Below are 20,355 nucleotides of genomic sequence, written 5' to 3'. Positions count from 1 at the left end.
CTGAGGAATATTATCATGAGAAAAATAAGTTGGAGATCGAATGAACGGCATCATTCATGTCAAACACGCAGTTATCATGGCTGGTATCGTACACATCTACATGATTTCGAAACTTTTGTGTGAAGTGTTGAATTTCTCATATATTTCGCCATCGGGGAAATTCCAGCCCGCACGCAACATTGTCTACATGTGGCTTATCATTTGAATCTTTACAACCTCACACGTACCTCTGACGATTGCCATAAAAACCAAGGTCTTGATCCTCTAAGATCAAATCTCTAAACAATGCATAGCTAGCTCAAGGTTCAACCCATTTCCAAAACAATACCGGGCTCCGGAAATTGGAAGTAGAACTGCGCATAATTCTCAAACGGAGGGAAAAACACAACATCCACAGCGCGTGATCCTGTACCGAAGAACTTTTTTCTTGTACGTCCGGAGTTACTTCATTGTGAGGTTTGCGAGGGACATGCGAGCATTGCCTTTTCGCGACGCGGATTTTTTTGGCAAGATGACTACATTTATCGTGGCGTTGCTGTTTTTCACCGTTGGCGTCTCCCACGGCGTTGATGAGGTAACTGTTTTCCAATGTTCAAAATATTCATGATTGTTTCTTTCAGTAAGCCTCGGTTGTACATGTAGTGCTTCATCTGTGCCTTTCTCCCTCAGGTCCTTTACATATTTGGGGGAAATGAGAGAGGAAATTTCAGTGGAACAAGTTCAACCCATTTCCAAAACAATACCGGGCTCCGGGAATTGTAAGTGGAACTGTGTAAAACCAACAGACACAGCGCGTGATCCTGTACCGAAGTCCTTTTTTTTGGTACGTTCAGGAGTTACTATATTTTGAGATTTGCGAGGAACGTACGAAAATTGCCTTTTCGCGACGCTGATTTTTTTGGCAAGATGACTACATTTATCGTGGTGTTGCTGTTTTTCACCGTTGGCGTCTCCCACGGCCGCGTTTTTGAGCAGGTAACTGTTTTCCAATGTTTGATGTATTCATGCATTATTTCTGTCGATCGTGGGTATTGATTACATATTTTATAGTGCTTCATCGGTGCTCTTCTCCCTCGAGTCCTGCATGGGAAAATGAGAGAGAAAATTTCAGTAGAACCTGTTCGTGGAAAACCCTTCAAAAAATTATTCCATCAAAAAACCTGGCTGGAATCATGGCGGAAAAATGATTCCAGCTTTAAAAACTTTTACTTTCCCACAAAATGTTACTCTGTATATTATATTGCGGTGTACGTATAGGAACCAGTTGGTTTCGTCACCCGAGAGCCTACCTTCACCAAGCTATTAGAGCCTGCTGAGAATGGCTTCCGAGTTAACGGGGAGATGACCGACGAAGGCATCTGCCTGTGTACGGTGCAACAACCGGCCGAGATCTTGTGCACCGACTACCAGGCAAAGAAGAACTCGGAAAAACTGCAGGACATTCAACACAAGGTATTAAAGACTCAATATGTTTCTCAATTCACATCACGGACTTCTGCATTATTTTGTGGGAGGTCCTGGTTCGAATCCAACTATAGAGCTGTTATCATGGTGTTATCATGGTGATTCTATTGCACGCCGATAATAAATAATTTGAACATTCGAAATCATTTTTTTTAATTTGAAATTCGCGTGACTGGTTTTATTTGGTTGGATCTGATAAACTGGTCGGACGAATTTCAAATTGGCATTGAAACTAAGACTCTCAGTACTAAGCCGCTGTATGCATTGAGGACATTTTTTTCTTTCTTCTTTTTACTCTCAACAAACGAGAGCACTGGGTGCCTCCGTTTCATCAGTGCCTATTTGAAATTCGTGTATAAAAACTGACGGTCCGAAGTTACAAAAGGTGGTTGAGGATAATGAACCGGAGCTGTGATCACGTAACGGTTGAGAAATGAGTGTGGCCAGTGGTTACTTCAAATTTGAAACTTAAGTAATTTTAAAATTGCTGTGAGAAACGGATTGTCATTCATTTTCAGATTTCTAAGCTAGCCCCCGATGTCAAACAACTTCACGAGACGACCACCAGGCACGCGGAACTCTTCGCTGCATTCGAGAGCAATCTGACGGAAGTCACGTCGACCTTTGACCTCATTGAGGGCGGACAGATGCTCGTGACTAGAGTGGAGATAGAGGGCGTGCTCACTCGGATTCGGCACATGCAGTCCACACTGTTCGCTCTACGGGAGTGGCATGGGATCGAGTCTGAAGCAGCCCACATGGGCAAGATCCAAGTCATGTTGGATGAGGTATAATTCATGGATGTATTTGTATTGCTATACCTATTACATTATTTCTGACGCAACGGCTGTTGCATGAATACCACTTAGCTGAGCAATTAAATAGCTGTTCGCACCAAATACAGAACATTCAACATGATTCCCACCCACCTTGCGCAACATACCTGTACGAATACCCTTGGTTGTTAGCTTGTAATATTTGAGGATATTATTTAGGCCTCTATACTTATACATAAGTTGATCACAGAAAAGTTTGAGCCTGTGGTTGGTCCCCATCAATAATTTTCCACAGAACTTAAAAAATACACCTATAAGTTTCAAATTATCGTTGCTTTAGCAAAAGGAAACTTCTTGGCTTTAATCAAGGAACATATAGGTATTGTCTGTCTGTTTCCTAAGTTATAAAATTATTTATTTCCAGGCCTCGAACATCACCAGAATCGTGGATGCCATGGCATCAGAGGAATTCATAGACGGTGCCGCGGCTGCCATACAGCGCGAGATCAGCTCGCTAACGGACCGGCTGAAATCTTGCACCGACCAGGCGACCGCGGGCGACCGTGGCTCGGCGGGGGCAGAGAGGGAGAGTCCCGCTGACTCGACGACAACCCCGCCAACTAGCGACACCCTTCCCGAACTGTGGCCTGCGAAAGAGAAACAAAGTAGTGCCTATTTTGGCCGTTTTTTAAAGATATGTGATCTATACTATGAAAAGGCATCGATCCTTAAATCTATAGTAACAGAAATGTTAGTAGGCAAAGCTTATGTATTTGGGTTTGTTTTCTTTTGTAAAAAGCAAAACACATTATAGGCTATAGAATCATAGGAAAGAGGTGCATATTATTTTTTCTTATATTATGAAAAATCAATAAAAAGAATACTTTAGCACAGCAGACATTATAATATAATGAACTTGAACTCGCTTTGTATAGGCCGCTTCGAACATTAACTTTCCCAATGCAAGGTTTTGTAAACATTGAACAAATTTTATTCACCAGGTTTTCGATTTTTTCTTTAAGTTTTTGGGGTATTCAAACTTCGAAAAAAAAGTAATAATCAGATTCTTAAAGTATTTCCCTCTCACATTTAATTTTTTCCCCAGATACTTGCGGGAGATTGGTCGGCATTTCAGAGCCTTACACCTTGCGTGGGAGCCTCGGCTCTAAGGGCACGTGGATGCGGGATCCGATCCTGAACCCGGAATTTGTATATTTCCATACGTAAGAGATGTAGGCCTACTTTAAAGAGAAATTAACTTTTTTGCCTTCCATCCGGCGTACGTATATGGGCCTACTTGAATGATCGTGGTGTTCTTTTTGTTGAATTTGCAGATTTCTAGCCACCTCTAGTAGAAGCAGCAGCACGACTACTCAGTTTAAGACCAGTTCGTCCGTCAAGTCTTTCCAGCGGGACGAAACACATCAGATAACCGGAGAAGTGACGCACCACATCGTCGAATCCGTCGTCTACAATGGGTCCATCTTCGCGTACTCCAGCGAGTCAACAAGTCGTTACAGTTATTACCGTGACGGCCATCGCCAATTTAAACTGATAGGGATAAATTTGTCTCACACCTCGCCTTCTTTTCCAGCATTTACTGCCGGAGATGTGTCACAGGAGCGAGCAATGACGGCAACCCAGCTCGAGCAAGCCTCGTACCGCCCCACTACCGTCGTCCCCAAGATGGACCTGACCGTAGACGAGACTGGCCTGTGGCTGCTGTACGGTGACTCCCTCGGAATGCTCACCGTCAGCCAAGTGGACCAGACCACCCTTGAGTTCAACCGGACCCTTCGCGGCGCCTACCCGAAGAACCGCCTGGGCAACTGCTTCGTGGTCTGCGGTAAAGTGTACTGTCTGAACAGCTACACCGAGTTCGACTCCAAGGTGTCCTACTTCATGGACACAGAGACCGGCTTCGAAGGGTTCACCAACGTGCCCTTCATCATCAAGTACGGCAGCCTGTCCTCTATCGAGTATAACCCGCGTGATCAGATGCTGTACGGGTGGGATAACGAGCACGCTGTCGTCTACTCGATGACCTTTGAATGATGCTGTGATTCTCTGCAGACTCTAACCCTATCTACGAAAGAGCTGGCAATAGCTTAGATACTGTTTAACCCTTACCCTACTAGACCCTCCAACGCATGCCAATATGTGCCTCAAGAAAATCTCCTATGTTTTTTTGCATGGCCCTCCAATATCTGCCATGTCATTTCAAGGGTAACTGGACAGGCACTCCAATACATGCCACAGAGAACAATGAGAGTCCTCTGATAACAAAGTGAGTGCCCCCAGCTGGTCAGTATCAGGCACCCCCCAGGGCCTCCAACTCCTGCCAATTGGAGCCTTCACTGTTAAGACAAACTATCTGCCAATAAACTGCAGCTGGAGGGCATTGGCATAACCAACTGACATGCAGTAAACTACCCTCAGAGAGTAAGGGTTAATTAATTAGTGTATAGTGGCTTTGCACACAACGTAAAAAAAACCCCAAAGCTTTAAACAGTTTGGTAAAAAAAAACGCAAAAAAAAGTTGTTTTAGGATAAACTACAATATTGGGTGAACAATGGGCGCACAATGGCAAACCTGCAGGGGGGATCTCATCAGGCCTCAAAGGAGGAATTAAAAGTAAAATAAGGCGCGTGGTAATCTTATATTATAGTCGTTAATATAATTACCACAATTTTGAGCCGGTATGGATATGGAAATTATAGAAGAACATGTAGGTATAGGTGCAAAGGCTTATCGCTTGGTTCGAGTTTCATGAGTTGTGATGAATTTTAAATCCATGAGAAAATGTCCTCAAATGTTACTTTGAAACCCGTGAAATTATATTACTTAGCAGTTTACCAAACCTATTTAGCTTCATATATGGCTGAAATGCTTAATAAAATACACTTTAGGCCTACTTTATCATCAAAATGTTTCTTGTTTTCAAGTGGTCTTGCGTAGGCGTGATGATCATTTTATGGGCCTCGAGTACCTTCGTCATGACTATCTATGAGCTTGTGCGCATTATAGCATTATGTTACCCTCTACCAACAAAGCTTGAAAAAAAACCTATATTTTTTTAAAGCACCCAATTCAGTGATTTATCTGAAGTAAGCAAAAACAGACTGGGCAAAACGTGCGGTGGATTGAATTTGAAGTAAGGCCAAAAAAAATAAATAAGTCGGTCTCTGGTCACTGCGCGCATCGATTTTAATCATGCACGTCGATTTTTTTTTCCCAAAATGTTCCGCGGTAGCTCCAACAGCGCCCTCTATTTCCGCACCTCCTCAAGTTTTTTTTTACCAAAGAGCACCAAAGAATGGGAAATTGCACCAAGGCAAATGATCGAAAGCACCAAGGCAAATTATGGAGGACACCGATGTACATGAGGACACCAAAAAAGCAAAATAGTACCCCACCTTGTCTGTACAATCCAAGCTTGAAGAAAGAAAAAAAAAAGCCGCGTGGCCGCGTCAATTCCGGAACTTTGGTCTGACCAGAGACCGAATATTTTTTTGGGCCTAATAGGTCTAGATGTATGATGTTAAAAAAAAGGGGGGGGGAGCTTCCCCGCGGCAACATCACACCCAACTTTAAAGGACTAATGACAAGAAACTTGACAAAATGCAAATTCAGGTGTCTTGAACTATCTCTTTGAAACTCGCTGTGCACAACTGGAAAAAAATTATCATAACTGTTTTATTGCTCCTGTCATCGAATCCCTGGAACCATGCTGGAACAAATTCTGCCAGATCCGGACGGTACGGGAGGGCGATATACAATGTGCAACTCTTGCCATTATGGTGCAGGTCATAGGCCGCCCAGAACTGCATACGGTACGCGGGCAAAATCACGATTTTTATGCCCTCAATTCTTTGGCATCAATTAGAGCATATTGTGGGCCATGAATCTCGGGGGTTTGTAAAAGAAAAACGGTGGAAGCCGTGGTCAGTACTGCATTTCTGTGAAATTTGGATGAAATTATATAGCCCTTAAGAAAAGTCTGTTCGATTTTTTCGAACGGAGCGCACGCATCACTTTTTTGGGTGAATTTTCTCCACCAATCAGTTAATCCCCAAAATTGGACAGGCAATGAAAGATGATGAGCGATGCTTTAATTTGATGTGTGTCTCAAACACCTTGGAGAGTGGTGATTATTTTTGTATTATTAATTTGGGAAAGTGTGCGTAAGTGCCATGCAGTCTATTATACTGGTCTAGTCTTCAACCTGTGTCTGCAACCTCGTCAAAAATAGGGCGCCCTCTATTGTTAACCATTGCGAAGAAGGACTCGCCCACACTGTTCATGCAGCGCTGTTTTTTGTGATGCAAAACGATGAAAAATATACTATTCTGACCTAATTTGCCCTCATTAACTGTTCGAGATATTTATACAGATCAACCTGAAAATGGTAAGTAAATACTAGGTGTTCATATTTTCCCAAAACATGTGAAATTGGTATGGGATTTTTTGTACTTTGTACTTGTAGTGTTCTGTAAAATGTTTCGATAAATACTAAAATAGGCGTGTGTTTCCGACACTGTATTTAGCACTTGAATTTTATTCTGCTAATCGGAAGCAGAATTATTATTTTATTTTTAACAGCCTTATCATTCAGAGCTCCAGACTCAAGAGTCAAGTTTCTAGACAAGAACTTTGGTCTGGGAACTAGGCCTAGGTAAAGCAATGTAAACAATTCCCGGCTGTCCTCTCCCACCTATAATGCCGAACTTAAAACAAAGTAAATACATGTATGACCCATTTTATGTTCATTTTTCTGCAGTTGCAATTCATGCTGCTGTTTAGTAGGCAGGGCAAACTCCGCCTACAGAAATGGTACCAAGCCCACACTGAGAAGACGAAGAAGAAGATTACTAGGGAACTCATCAATACCGTCTTGACGCGGAAACCAAAGATGTGTAACTTCTTGGAGTGGAGAGATCTGAAAATTGTTTACAAAAGGTATGACACGTGGTCATAATTGTTTACAATATTGTACATGTAATTGTAAACGCATGTTTACCGCGTAGTTGGATTAGGGAGTATGTTCTCTTCTAGCCCCATAAATGTGGCCTATTTACTGGACTGCCTCCGTAAACATAGGCCACATATCCACATGTACAAAAAACGTGTCGACTTTGCCAAATTTTGATTTTCACATTTAGGCTTACTTTGTAGATTTTTTTTGCTTTAGAAGCATTCTCACCCTCTATATAGGCTAATCAGAAAGTGCTGCCTTTTTCAGATGTTTAATTTTTGTGAAATTTCATGTTGAAATTTTGATACGCAAACGTGTGCAAATGTTTCTGGAAATTTCACGAAAAATGAACATCTGAAAAAGGCAGCACTTTCTGATTAGCCTATATAGAGGGTGAGAATGCTGCTAAAGCCAAAAAAACATAAAAAGTAAGCCTAAATGTGAAAATCAAAATTTCGACACGTTTTTTGTACATGTGGATGTGTGGCCTATGTTTACGGAGGCAGTCCAGTAAATAGGCCACATTTATGGGGCTAGTTCTCTTCTTGAAGTAGTGGCTGAAAATACATGTACGTTCGTGCTATTTTTAGAACAGTAAACTTGGATAGTGCTATTTTTAGGATAGTAAGCAGGGATGTACACACCTTATGCAAATTTTGTTTTTAAATAAACTTAAAATTGTAATTGCTAGCTTGTAAGTTGGATTTTCTTACATGTATGATGTACATGTAGGCCAAAGCTGTTGTTTTTAACGGGGAGTACCTGGCCTCAAAATCATGTTCAAATTCAATTTTAATGTTCTCATAATTGGTTTCTTGGTTTTGAAAACATGGACTTATCTACAAACTTTAATAGGAGAAATGAAATTGTATTTATAATTTGATAGTTATTTGAATGATGGTTTCGTTTTCTCCCTCCAAGGTACGCAAGCTTGTACTTCTGCTGTGCTATTGAAGATAAAGACAATGAACTCTTGACGTTAGAAATCATCCACAGATACGTGGAGCTGCTGGACAAATACTTCGGAAGTGTAAGTTGCTGACAAACCCTCCACAGTGGTCATGCTTGTGTTTGTAATCTTAGTATCTTTAGTGATTGAATTCCAGCCATTGATTGTGCTGCCCAAGTTTTTGAAATGACTGAAAATTTTCAAACTTGTCTTGAAAGATTTTTAAAATGTAGTTTTTACAATTTTGACCCTCCTATGAAAACGTGCAATCTGAGCCATATTATTACTTGGGTCAATATTGGTCAAGACTCCCATGGGTTTGCTTACAGTATGCCAGGGGAGAAGAAGGAAATTTTGATCATCTGTGACTTCTTAAATAGCAAGAGTGTTAAACCATTTCGTTGGGTGTACCATGCAGTGACGGATCGTCCATAGACTTTGTTCACATGATGCATGTACATGTACGTCACTTTGTAGTGTGACCTACGATTTGAAATGAATGCCACTGCAACCGATTTTCTTTGGTCGAAAGAAAATTCATTAGAAAAATGCAATAGTGAACCATGAATCACTGTTCATTGATGATGGATCTAATGTTAATAATTTCAATAATTGTAATGCTTTAAAGAGAAATTATCGAGACGGGACTCCAATCAAATGTATGACCTCCAGATTGTCACAAAGATTCTTCCAATTGACTCTTCACAATGGAAAATTACCTTTTCTTCATACTCGTTTTTGCTGTGTAGGTTTGCGAGCTGGACATCATCTTCAACTTTGAGAAGGCGTACTTCATGCTGGACGAGCTGATGCTAGGAGGAGAGATCCAGGAAACGAGCAAGAAGAATGTCTTGAAGGCGATTCAGGCACAGGACCTGCTTCAGGAGGTAAGAGTTGAAATTACCATCTGATGAAAGATGGTGGGAGTCACAGAAACTCCTTTTCATCGACCGTGTCAGAATGACTTGGCTGTGGCCGGCAATTCGGGCGATTCACAATGCCACCAAGCGTTTGCCATGGGGAGTACAGTTTTCAATTTTACGGTCGACAAAACATGGCCCATTTGAACAAGTGTCAGTAGACAACTTGAGCTAAGTTGTTATAGTTTGGGCGTAGCATTCTGCAGCCTTACAAAAAACACCACACTGATAACAAGAAAAGAAAAGGTCAAACAGATACTCGAATCATACACTTATGAAACCACTGACTGGAAAAACTAACAAATTCAAACGCCCGCGCTGCAAATTTGTCGACCATCTCCCACAATATGCTGGGAAAAATGAATACAAACTCTTGGTGTCGCAGTGCATTGTGAATCGCCCGAACTGCACATGCGCGTGTGGCAGGGACTGCATCCACTTAGCAGTACATCCCATAGACTTGTGTATTACTGTCGGCCGTAGGCCGTAGCCAGGAAATTTGGACATGACCGTATTCAGGCCCTGAGGCACTGTTTTCAGTTTTACCAAGACACTGGCTTTCGACTTTTCTGGTGACTGTTATGCACACTATGAACTGGCCCGTCTGTGATCTGTCATAATCAACAAAATATCGTTGTCGGTACTTTGTCTACGTGTGAATACTGCATTGGGTCATTTGCACAGTTGTCTTGTGAATTTCCAAAAGTGTTTTCTCTGCTTGAAATTTGATGCTTTACGCTTTACTACTAATGTTAAACATCATTCAAAATTATCCAGTGACAACAGGTGTGAAATAAAACGATGCACAAATGGATAACAGTCCACGATTTTTATTTGGTAGCTTTATCAGCAATGAAACTTCTGAGGATCAGCTTTGCAAATCGGGGGTCGGGGAAATTCTAGGGGTGTGCATTTACGGGTAGTACTTGAACCCGGTAGCCGATTAATAAAAAACATGGGTACCTGGGTACCTGTTAAAGAAACCCAACGCCAAGCGTACCAAAATTCAAATCGCGGAAGTTGCTGTTAAGATTGTTTACAAAGGTCTGCATGATAATACTTATCAGCGCATCAATACAGCGAGGTACAAGTGTTTACAGTGAGCTTTATAGCTTTACGGTGTAAACTGCAGCTTTCACAAGCGTCATAAATGTGAAATATGTGGTGTTTTCCCATGTGGCCTGGTTTTTATTTTGAAAATTCCCCACAAATGACATTCAAAACCTTTCTTTTTCATTGTCTGAGAAGTAACCAAGTAATTTGTAAAGTTGGTTACGGGTGCCCGATCCCATGATCTGGAACTGTTTCCTGACATTAACGGTCGGGTACTCCAGTACCCGGTTCAGATGCACAGCCCCAGGGAATTGTGAGTGTCTTTTAGCCCTAAAAGAATCATATTAAAATTCATATTAAAATTTCGAAAAATCGTATTAAAAATTGAGAATATAGGACTGTTGGTGTTAGGGTTAAAGACATTTTTGCTTTAGAATGATGGTCATGTTGAAGATTTGATTTAGTTCTTAAGTTGTTGCTTCCTTGCTTGGATTCGAACCCGGGACAGGAGATGCAGGTACTGGTGCCTTTAGTGTCAGCAATTGTGCACCCGTTTACTCTCAGGAAATGAAACAAGTAAAGACAATTATTAGCACTGTACACACGAGCATGTGATTACTGTCCACGACGATTTACAAGTTTATAAGTTAATATGTGTTGTATAAGAATTTCAGCCTATTTGCAACTTTACCACCCATTTGTGGCCAGTCAACTTGTTACACTGTAGGCACAGTACACACGTAAAATGTCCAGATATCTATCAAAATCATCACCTTCCCCCCTTCCCTCCCTCCTTCTTCCCCCCCCCCCCCTTCCCCCACAGTTACAGTATACATGGTACTCAGAGGTTCGTGAGGATGTTCGATATAACGATTGATCGTATATCGCCATCTTTTTTATGGCTTGGTACTCATATTGAGTCAAAATACCGCAATACCGGGAAAATCTGTATATTCTTCAGTTTGGCAATAATGCCTCTTGAGGATATGTTATTTGGTAGAATACTTAGACTACCACTCAGAAGTCAAGTTTGGTTTGCCTTGAAAAGAAAAAATAACTTCACGATTTTGCGAAGATACTACTAACGTTAAGCAGATCTTGCGACATAACAGCAACTTTCGTAAAGTTAAAAATGACGTTATGGTGATTATATAATGGAATATCGCCATATATTTTTTTCCGACATGAAAAATGAAAACGAAACAAAGAGGATATCGAACATGCGTAGAGGTTTACCTTGATCCTCTTGGTTCTGTTGAGTATGGACTCCTTACAGTATTTTGACGGAATATTTCCATAGTTACTTAAACATTAAAGTATTGCTAGGTAATGTTGAAATCATTGTAGGTGTCTGAGATGGCCCATAAGTCTCTACAGAGTCAGACCCGTGCTTCATCTAAGACCACATTCTCAATTTCTTAACTCACCCTCACCACTCTCCCTCATGTTATCCTCTTCTTTGTGTCTTGTAGGATTTGGATACGCCTCAAAGTGCCCAATAGAGGAGTTTTGTATCCACTAAACATCCCATTGCTGATGTTGTGTTGCATCCTCTTTGTCCTCCATGCAAGCCTTCTCCTCACCGCTTTGTTCCTGCATCTTCCTTCATCTCTCATCATCCAGCCTGCTATGTTTGCATGTTCACCTTTTGTCCTTTGCTGTGACTTTGTGGGCGTGTTTCAAAGCCGCTAGGCTTAAATTTGTACGGTCACCAGCTTATTTGCATTTGATGTTTGCTTCTTGGCTAGTTCTCAGCAGGATTCGCTTATTGCAGCAATTTATCAGATTTGTCAGATTGAGTTAGCAAGAGATGGGCTTCTCGACTCTTGTTCACTTCTTGCATCAATTTTGCACAGGGTTATAGCTTGTCTGTCCAGCTGTGCTTGTCTATTTCTGAGGAACTGTTCCCCCACCCCAGGTTTCCATTTACCCAAACCATAACATTTACCAAACCCCCTCCCAATCTTCCCCAAACCCTTCCCTTTCCCTCCCCAGCTTGTTAACATTTCCTTTCGCTCATCATCCCTCCGTCATTTCATTCTTCCCCCCTCTCCTAGGAAGTCCAGGCTACCGTCACTGCCTTAGAACAACTGGGGTTCCTGTAGTCGCATGCACGAATGCTTGCCTCTACCATTTTCCCATGGGGGAGAATACTCCCGGAGCCTGCTGTTTCTCTTTGTTCAGGATGTGGCACCTCTATCGGTAGCATAAAAAAAAAAAAATTAAGAAAACCAGGCACAAAGTGCACGTTGGAAGGACTAACAGTAGCCGTTTAGTAACGCTTTGAATGAATAAGCCCTTGGTCTTAACAACCTTAGCAAAGTGATTAAGGCTAATAAACCGTCTAAAAGGCCTCTCTTTTAAAAACAACTTTTTGTGATTTGGAGAAATTTAGTTACCTACAGAACGGTGTTACAGTGTAGCTTTTTTGTTGGTAAGGCACTACATTAACCATTCTATGCCAAGTACATGTAGTCAAAATCATTCAAGTGACTGTTTCAAAAGTTAAGAATTCTCAGCCTACACAAGGCAGGATTGACTGGCTGGGACTGTTTAAGTAACTTGATACAGCTATGTTTTGACTCCGGGTGAGTGAACAGCCGTGACCACAACTTGCCTGCTTTGTCTGTTGACCCAGTTTGACTAGTCACAGTGCTAGCTTGACATGATCTGACTGCTGGTGACTAGCCTTTGTTAAAAGTATAACATGGGAAGTCGAAGTGAATTTTGACTGTCTGTGAAAAATGTATAGCTCCATGCTGTGACTGTGTAAATAGCAGGAGGGTTAAGGGGCCGTATCATAAGTCCGACGCCTCATAAGTCCGAAATTTCGGACTTATGAGGCGTCGGACTTATGAGCCATAACATTTATTTATTCCGCCTCATAGGTCCGACGCCTCATAAGCCCGACAACGGAAAAACGAGGCGTTTAATTTGTCCGACTTAGGAGGCGTCGGAGCTATGAAGCGTCGGACTTATGAGGATGGGCCTTTATTTGGTTAGTGGATGCGATTTTGTCAGACTTATGAGGCGTCGGACCTATGAGGCGTCGGACTTATGAGCTGACCCCAGGGTTAAGGGGTTCTGGTCCTACTTTAACCCTGCTCTTATAGGGAAAAATTACCAAGAGGAACGGGGCTCCTTTCTTTCCCCTGTGAAATAACCTTAGTAAGGAAATGAAGCCTTGACTATTTGTCTCCAGACTTTATTGTATCTGTGATTGTGCCCTCCCTTATCACAAAACCTTGTTGGTAGATAAAATTAACTTTTTCTGTCCTTAATGCCAAATATTTTAGACATTCCTAATTATTATTGTGACAACGATAACATTCCATAACCGCTTTTTGTGAATTTGTACTACATGTATTATTTATTTAGTAAGACAAAGACAGTAAAGTTGTAACAAAGGTGGTCTGTTGTATTTTAGTAGCAGAAATTCTAACGTATAAAGCTGGTGTAGGCCTATGTTTTATACAAATGTTTACTTTTTTTTATATTTCGTTAAAATCAATGTGTTTCAACTTTCATACCTGATTCCAGCGTGAAATTGGAACTTCAAATTGGCTTTTGAGGCTTTGATAAAACATTGGTCACCATTATGAACCTCATCAGATTTAAAGTTATAAAAACGTATACACAATAGTTTCCTCTATGTCTAAGTCTACTATATTGAACACACTTTTATTCAAGAACTTGAATTTTTAAGGGATTTTTTTTTATACGGTTCAGATGTACATGAACATAATTTTCAAACAAAATTACTGATATAAAATGGCTTGGATTCAATTGTACATTGTATTGAAGAAATCTGGTGGGTCTACCCTGAATAAGATGGTGTAAAGCAACGTGAACACTTTTGCATTCCCATTCCGTGGATGTTTGCAATAAACCAAAGACCTTTTGTGCAAGCCTTTTTATGGATTCTGATTTAGCACACTTAAATCGTGCTTTCTTTGAATTCGTTGGATTCAGTACTAGATGATGTAGTAAGCCTCTGTACTGATGACGTCACACTTTGTTTACATGTGCACTTTCCTATGGAGCCAGTGGGGCCCACGGTCCACTGAGCACCATAGGAAAGCACACACGTAAACAAAGTGTGACGTCATCAGTACAGAGGCTTATTGCAAGATACTTGCAACGGGGTCATGTTCAAAGAAAGAAGCGTGTCGTGTTGAATCAGTAACAAGCAGAATTAATTCTTTGATTTATGTGTTGATGAAATCACAGTGTTTAGTAGAATTTAATAAACACAATATAAAGAGAAGTTAATTTAATGGACAAGTAACTTGAAATTCATTATCGTGTTTGTGAAAAGTGTGTAGAATTTCAAATACGTTTAACTTCCCCCCCCCTAAAAAATAACCTCGTGTTTGTGTAATAATACTACTGTTTCTTTTGAAAATTAAACAATTTGACCAGCGAGGGTAGCTTTCATGCATTATGTGCCAGCGTCCTTCCTCGGGGTATAGTCTGAGTATCACCCGTTCTCCAAATCTGTAACCAACATCTCGTATAATGTGAGCAATGCAAAATGTTAGTCGACCCCGCGCGCCAGCCAATCGGAGTCGACTTTAGAAATTGTGGTGTCATATTGATTAAAACAAATGTGGACTAAGCTGTTGATTGGTCAATTTGGCTGACATGTTTTATAACACAACGCATAATTAATCGCCGAATCTGCTCGCATATTCCGTAGACTATCCTCGGGGCTTCAAGTAACTGGACCTTGACCTGTTTACCTTTGACCTTTCTGCAAATCATACACACTTCATTTCTGACAAGATTTTTACCAAAATACCAAGGTAAACTAATGCAGGAGCTCGATGAATGTGATGATCTTCAACCTTTGAACTTTGATATGACTGAACTTTTTAACGTTTGCACTTGGTATCTGTGCCTTGTCTTTACTGTAAAAAGTTGTCTATTTCTCCTGTTTTTGTTTGTCATCTAGGAGGCTGAGGTGAACAAAAGCGTGCTGGAGGAACTTGGACTGACATGATGATTGCGATCCTTGATGCATGCTGGAAAGTAACGTCTACATTTGTTTAAGTATTCTTAGAATGCCATTCTAATTCCATACCGGTGAAAAGGAAATATACATGTACATGCTTTGATTGTTTCAAATAAGCATGGCGATTAACTTGAATTCAATGTGATAGCGGTGCATTGTCACCCAGTATATTGCTGTCTTGGGGATGGGAAATAAAGTATAGAAGTGATTCAGTCCTGTACTTTACTGGTAGATAAGTAGATTGTATAAATTGTGACCTATACCTGTAGTATTTGTACCAAGGGAAACAATGTATAGTTTTCCCGTGTAGCCTCATGATTGTGTCTACTTCACAAAGTTAACACTCGGTTCTATTACCCCAGTGCTTCTCTGCAGTTATCCTGAACCTTTCTTGTTTGTAACGAGTAACAAGTATCGTCCTTGTAATTTTCGGATTGTAAAATAATTAACCAATCACGAACGAATCATTACACTTCATGAATACAATTACGTGAAGAAAATACTGTTGCGAATACATCATGGTGTCCGCTTTATCATGATTCCTTATTTGGTTTGTTGTTTAATAATAAGATGAAGATTTACGTTAGCACCATGTAATAAATTTCTTGTGTGCAGTTATCTGGTTTTGTTATTAAAAACTTAAAAGATATTGGCGTAACATGCATGTTACGTTTTGTGGGGGATTTTTTTGGTTCGCTTATGATAAAAAGTACTGCAGTAAAACACAATTTATCTGATATTCTGTACACATGGCAGATGAATAAAAGCTTACGTACGAAGTGAACAACAGTTACAATTTCCTTATTGCCAGAGATTTCTTGATCGTGTGATGTCATACAGCATTATGTCCAAAACGCTGTCGATGGAAAGTATCGCCAACACGATATAAACGCAAGGGTATTTGCTGCCACCGGCAGCGTTCAAAAAAGTAAATGTGTCGAGTTCAATTTAAAAAATTGTTACGTTATAACTGTGTCTATCTGGTACATTAAAGTGAATATTGGATTAATCAGCTCTACTTTAGCTTTTTTATTGTTGGGAAATCCATGAGCCAGTATGTCTTGAGTGCATGTACTTTGAAATACTGTTCTCGTCAGTACCATCCCGAATACCTTTTCATTCGGGTTCGAAGCGCATGAGTTGTTTTGTTCGGGAACATCTAGTTTCAACCATAAACACCCTACTTGGTGTCCTTGGTCTCTGCCACTCGCTCCATCATCCACACTACGAGCTCCCGTGTCCTGAGCTTGCGAGGCGTCTTGTACTGGTTGATGGAAGCCGTGCAGCGAGACAAGATGAAATCGCGTAGCTCCTGGAAGGTGCCTGGCCTGACGAGGTTCACGTGGGCGGAGGAGACGGTGCCATTCCCACGCAAACCTTTGTAGTAGATGTGCCCTTGCTTGAGATCCTCATCAAACTAAAAATTAAGAAAAAAATAGTGGTGTTATAATTATGTTGTTTTCTATTTTGGGGTGGGGGGGGGGACGGTGGAGGATTGCCTTTACGTACGAATTCATTTTTCTTGACCGAAGGTGAACCTTATTTTTTCAGATAAGTTGAGAAAGCTTTTAATGAGTGTTGAAAAGTTGGAACTGTAGATTGTGAAGCAACTGTATACTATATATGTTCTGTATGTCTTAAACAGATGGGGGGGGGGGGTGAAATTGAATAAGTTACCTTTGATCTTTGCTCCGTGGTAACATTCAGCTCCCTCTCGCCAGGATCGATCTCAAGAAACACGATGTAGAACAGCTCTATGATATACAATGTACGTAAAGACCAAGGTTTAACGATCTTACTGTTTGAATCAAGAATCTCTCGTATTAGTCATGGCAACCATTATCATTTGTAGTGTTTGAGCAGCTTACCTGAATTGTCAGGATCGTATACTGGGCTCTCTGCGCATGTCCAGTCAACCAACTGCGCACCTGGCCAGGTGCCAACCGTCGCCCTTATGGCAGCGTCCACAATTTGGGTGTTCAGTTTCTCGTAGACTAGGTTGAGATATTCCCCTGTCCTGCAAGGGTGAGAAACACAAACAGCTAATGCTTTAAGGCTGTATGTTGATTGCTTCTTTGGCTTCTTATTTAATTGTTTGTTGTTGCGCCATCTATCTCTAAGAGCATTCTTTCTTACTCGACGTTTCAAGTGATAGGGTCTAGACTCGGATCAAAAGAAGGGGCGGCATGACTCGCAAGGCCGAGGAAAGGACAGGTTATCTTCAAAACCACAAATAAGACCCTACGATTCATCACAGGAAGCAACCAACCGCCACCCATTCCTACTTGAACCTTCCAATCTCACATTGCTTAGAAACCTTCTGGTTACCTATTTCGGTTTAGTCAGTTTTGGTTACCTGTATAGGAAGCGCATCACTGGGCAGTTCTCATGGAATCCCACAATCTGGATGACGTCTCCATTCCGATAGCGGTAGAGTCCGGAGCGCGTGGTCGTCACCAGTTCATATCTCCCACCAACCTCCACTTCGTCCATAAGAAGAGTCTTGGGGTCTTCGTCCGAACTATAGATAAAAAAAGGCAGGAAGAAGTGGATGGGGAAGTCTCTAGGCTAGCTCTAGCCTCCTCTGGGGATGGAATACTTGACCGACATCTTTTTGGTATTCGCACATTGTCGCCGCAAAATCAACAGAAACTAAAGACGATAAAAGCAAGGGCTACGATATGAAACTGTAACCTCTTCTCGTATACATGTAGGCCTACCAGTTTTCCTCCGGAATGAACTCACAGACTGCCATGTGGGGACAGAAGACGTATCGTGGTTCTTTCTCAAGAATCCAAATATTGATCGAGACTTGACCAGCCTCTGTACCCCCATAGCCCCAGCTGAAACAGGGAACACCTGCAAAAGAACGTTACCGAGATCAACAAAGAAAAAACGACATGAGGTTTGCCTGTAATAGATCATTTGTTGGCGTTTTTATGGGGGGGGGGACGGGCGGGGATTCGGCCTTTGTTCATCATCAGGAATATGCAAGGTATACAAACAAAAATATACCTTTTATTGTGCCAGTACGTGTACATGTATTGCTACAAACTGCCCCTCTCCTGAAAATATATCTAAGATGGCTGCTGAGTTTAAAGGATCCGTGGATATCCTTTATTTTTCTCATTGACAAATTAAGTTGGCCTTTAGTGTTTCCTATGTATTACATTGAGAATCAGCGTTTCTTGTATTAACTCCACGCCCAATGGAACTGCAACTCGGAATCAGTCATCAAGTTTGTTCTTATTGGTGAAGGTCTTGTAAGAAACAAAGTCGACTCAGCCTACCTGAACTATATTTCTCCTCGATTTTCTGCTGGAAACCGGACATGTCGTTTGCCTCGATTGCCATCAGGTGAGGCCAGATTCTCTTCACGATGCCATAGAATCCTTTCTCGAATTCCTTTCTCAGCTCGGATACGCGGGTCTGGTGGGGTCTGAGATAGCCTTGGAGGGACCGGCGCACATCAGGGTCTAGAGGGATCTTAGCATTGATCTTCCCGGTAGATAGATCCTCCAACATCGCCGGCCAGTTGGTTTCGAGGCATTTCAGGGCTCGGTACATTTGGGGAGAGAACATGGAAGCAAGCAGAGCCAAATTGGGGTCGGCGATAGCGAACAGCAGGTGAACGTAGATGGCAGAAGGCTCATCTGTGATAGTGAAGGTCGGAGGCGGAGAGCTGAGTTCGGACAAACGCATCTTGTCCTTCTGGCTGATGAATGCATACGGTGAAACGACTACACCACTTTTGGTAAAAGAGCATTTGGGATGGGTGTATAGGAAACAGCGTTTTTGGACCGGGCTTGGTCGGTGAGTGCCCTGATACATAGCCAAACGCCTGGTTTCCATGCACCGGGCATTTCCGTCGAGCCAGAATCTCACGTAAGGTATTTTCTTGCCGGCTCCAGTGGTTCCCGAAGTGACGCCGAATCGCAAGGGCCTCTCGCCAAGAAAGACGCTTTCGTCGCCATCGGCCAGCCGCTGGATGTAATCCTTGAAGTGATCGTACGTGGTGAGAGGATGCTTCTTGCGGAGGTCTTCCACCGATCGGATCTCCCCAAGACGGTTCTTGCGCCCGTATTCCGTCTTTGCATGTCGCCTGATCAGCTCCCGGATCAGATCTTCCTGGGCTTCACGCGGATGTTTCCACGCGCGGTTTTCCTTTGCCAAGATGGAGGGTGCGGCCAGTCGTTCACCTTGGTGCCACCAATATGAAAGGAGTAGGCTGGTGAGGGTGTGGCTCTCAGAACATCGGAGCGTCGAGATGTGGAATGCGATCAAGGAAGAGAGGAGCAACAAAGCGGCTACAGCACCTGATGAAACAAAATATTAAAGATCGAATATTCAAAAATTTTCGTGATGTAGGCTTGATACACGGATACCGGTACAATAAAGTCATCTTGCTTTATTAGATGTACCAGTTTTGGTGGATATGCCATAGTAGCATAATCTTTTAACACCATTTTTGATTCATGTGTGGTAACTCTGCTTGTTTGTTCATGTCCCGGCCGATGGCGCCATACAAACCACAGTAGTAGGCGAATTGTTAAAGGATTTGACTTCTTTAACACTGCGTGCAGAGTTGATTCTTGATCATTAATCTACCTGTTACTACTCGGAAGGCAAGATGAGCCTGGGAAGACAAGCAATGATTTAATAGGACCGCAGCTAGGAGCGAGAAGATCATCCCCCAGCATGCACAGTGAACACTCCATGTCACCGCCATTTTGACTGTGAAACTTAAAAAATTGTAGGCTTGAACTTCAGTCGGATGGCTGTCCTAATCCAATGTTTTAATTGGTGTTGGTGTGGAGTTATCTATTTTAAAAAGTCAGAGGACCCATACGATAAGGCTTCTTCAGCATGCCCTCTCGCATTAGGTTATCAAATCCTGGTTTCAAGCCGGGTCAAAATACAAACGGTGACAACTTGACATGCACAACGATTCGCGGTTTACTAAAATGTGATACATGACAGGTCAAAGAACACTCTTAAAACTGTGTTCGGCAGTTAAACACAATCTTGCTATCACTTTGTATTAACATGTTCAGAAGCTACACTGTTAAAAATGTCCGTAAATTTACGGACTCCGTAAAATGAAATATTCCGTATTTTTTGCCTTAATTTTACGGACTTTCCGTAAATGCAAATATTAATTATGCTATTAAATTAACGTGATTACAATCAACCAAATTTGACC

The 20,355-nt window shown here is 41.7% G+C and overlaps 3 protein-coding genes across 6 annotated transcripts; 2 read left to right on the top strand and 1 right to left on the bottom strand.

Annotated features, from left to right (window-relative positions):
• Nucleotides 1-37: 37 nt before the first annotated feature.
• On the top strand, nucleotides 38-5,155 carry LOC119723471 (noelin-like). Of its 2 annotated transcripts, none has more exons than XR_005270546.1 (7): nucleotides 38-574; nucleotides 1,258-1,452; nucleotides 1,983-2,252; nucleotides 2,665-2,905; nucleotides 3,346-3,463; nucleotides 3,575-4,357; nucleotides 4,688-5,155. XR_005270546.1 is itself a non-coding variant. In XM_038194141.1 (7 exons), the coding sequence occupies exons 2-7, from the start codon at nucleotides 907-909 to the stop codon at nucleotides 4,293-4,295; spliced, it is 1,614 nt and encodes a 537-aa protein (XP_038050069.1). In that variant the 5' UTR covers nucleotides 38-574; nucleotides 670-906; the 3' UTR covers nucleotides 4,296-5,155. The 2 variants fall into 2 exon arrangements, 1 of the variants encoding a protein (XP_038050069.1); XM_038194141.1 differs by adding an exon at nucleotides 670-975 and having other exon boundaries at nucleotides 3,575-5,155.
• A 1,337-nt stretch (nucleotides 5,156-6,492) lies between these two features.
• LOC119723470 (AP-1 complex subunit sigma-2) lies at nucleotides 6,493-15,941 on the top strand. Of its 3 annotated transcripts, none has more exons than XM_038194139.1 (5): nucleotides 6,493-6,649; nucleotides 7,022-7,200; nucleotides 8,138-8,246; nucleotides 8,915-9,052; nucleotides 15,093-15,941. In XM_038194139.1, the coding sequence occupies exons 1-5, from the start codon at nucleotides 6,647-6,649 to the stop codon at nucleotides 15,138-15,140; spliced, it is 477 nt and encodes a 158-aa protein (XP_038050067.1). In that variant the 5' UTR covers nucleotides 6,493-6,646; the 3' UTR covers nucleotides 15,141-15,941. The 3 variants fall into 3 exon arrangements, with proteins under 3 accessions (XP_038050067.1, XP_038050066.1, XP_038050068.1); XM_038194138.1 differs by lacking the exon at nucleotides 15,093-15,941 and adding an exon at nucleotides 12,196-12,360; XM_038194140.1 differs by lacking the exon at nucleotides 15,093-15,941 and adding an exon at nucleotides 11,611-12,360.
• A 365-nt stretch (nucleotides 15,942-16,306) lies between these two features.
• Nucleotides 16,307-19,881, bottom strand: LOC119723977 (GH3 domain-containing protein-like). The gene is made up of 7 exons (XM_038194900.1): nucleotides 19,761-19,881; nucleotides 18,443-19,468; nucleotides 17,873-18,011; nucleotides 17,509-17,673; nucleotides 17,021-17,169; nucleotides 16,830-16,906; nucleotides 16,307-16,569 (listed from the first exon to the last, which is right to left on the bottom strand). Exons 1-7 carry the CDS (start codon nucleotides 19,879-19,881, stop codon nucleotides 16,333-16,335), a joined length of 1,914 nt encoding a protein of 637 aa, XP_038050828.1. The 3' UTR covers nucleotides 16,307-16,332.
• Nucleotides 19,882-20,355: the final 474 nt, after the last annotated feature.

This window comes from Patiria miniata, unplaced genomic scaffold (assembly GCF_015706575.1).
Source record: "Patiria miniata isolate m_02_andy unplaced genomic scaffold, ASM1570657v1 HiC_scaffold_17, whole genome shotgun sequence".
Lineage (NCBI taxonomy): Eukaryota > Metazoa > Echinodermata > Asteroidea > Valvatida > Asterinidae > Patiria > Patiria miniata.
This window is presented reverse-complemented; position numbering and strand designations above follow the sequence as displayed.

Excerpts from the sequence above, each read along its gene's own strand:
- LOC119723470 (XM_038194139.1), top strand. Across the intron at positions 8,247-8,914 it reads TGGACAAATACTTCGGAAGT|GTTTGCGAGCTGGACATCAT; the intron begins GTAAGTTGCTGA and ends TTTGCTGTGTAG. Across the intron at positions 9,053-15,092 it reads CACAGGACCTGCTTCAGGAG|GAGGCTGAGGTGAACAAAAG; the intron begins GTAAGAGTTGAA and ends TTTGTCATCTAG.
- LOC119723977 (XM_038194900.1), bottom strand. The coding sequence starts at position 19,881 with ATGGCGGTGACATGGAGTGTTCACTGTGCATGCTGGGGGATGATCTTC. Across the intron at positions 19,469-19,760 it reads TGCCTTCCGAGTAGTAACAG|GTGCTGTAGCCGCTTTGTTG; the intron begins GTAGATTAATGA and ends TTGTTTCATCAG. Across the intron at positions 17,674-17,872 it reads TTCATTCCGGAGGAAAACTG|TTCGGACGAAGACCCCAAGA; the intron begins GTAGGCCTACAT and ends TTTTATCTATAG.
- LOC119723471 (XM_038194141.1), top strand. The coding sequence starts at position 907 with ATGACTACATTTATCGTGGTGTTGCTGTTTTTCACCGTTGGCGTCTCC. Across the intron at positions 976-1,257 it reads ACGGCCGCGTTTTTGAGCAG|GAACCAGTTGGTTTCGTCAC; the intron begins GTAACTGTTTTC and ends GTGTACGTATAG. Across the intron at positions 2,906-3,345 it reads GCCTGCGAAAGAGAAACAAA|ATACTTGCGGGAGATTGGTC; the intron begins GTAGTGCCTATT and ends TTTTTTCCCCAG.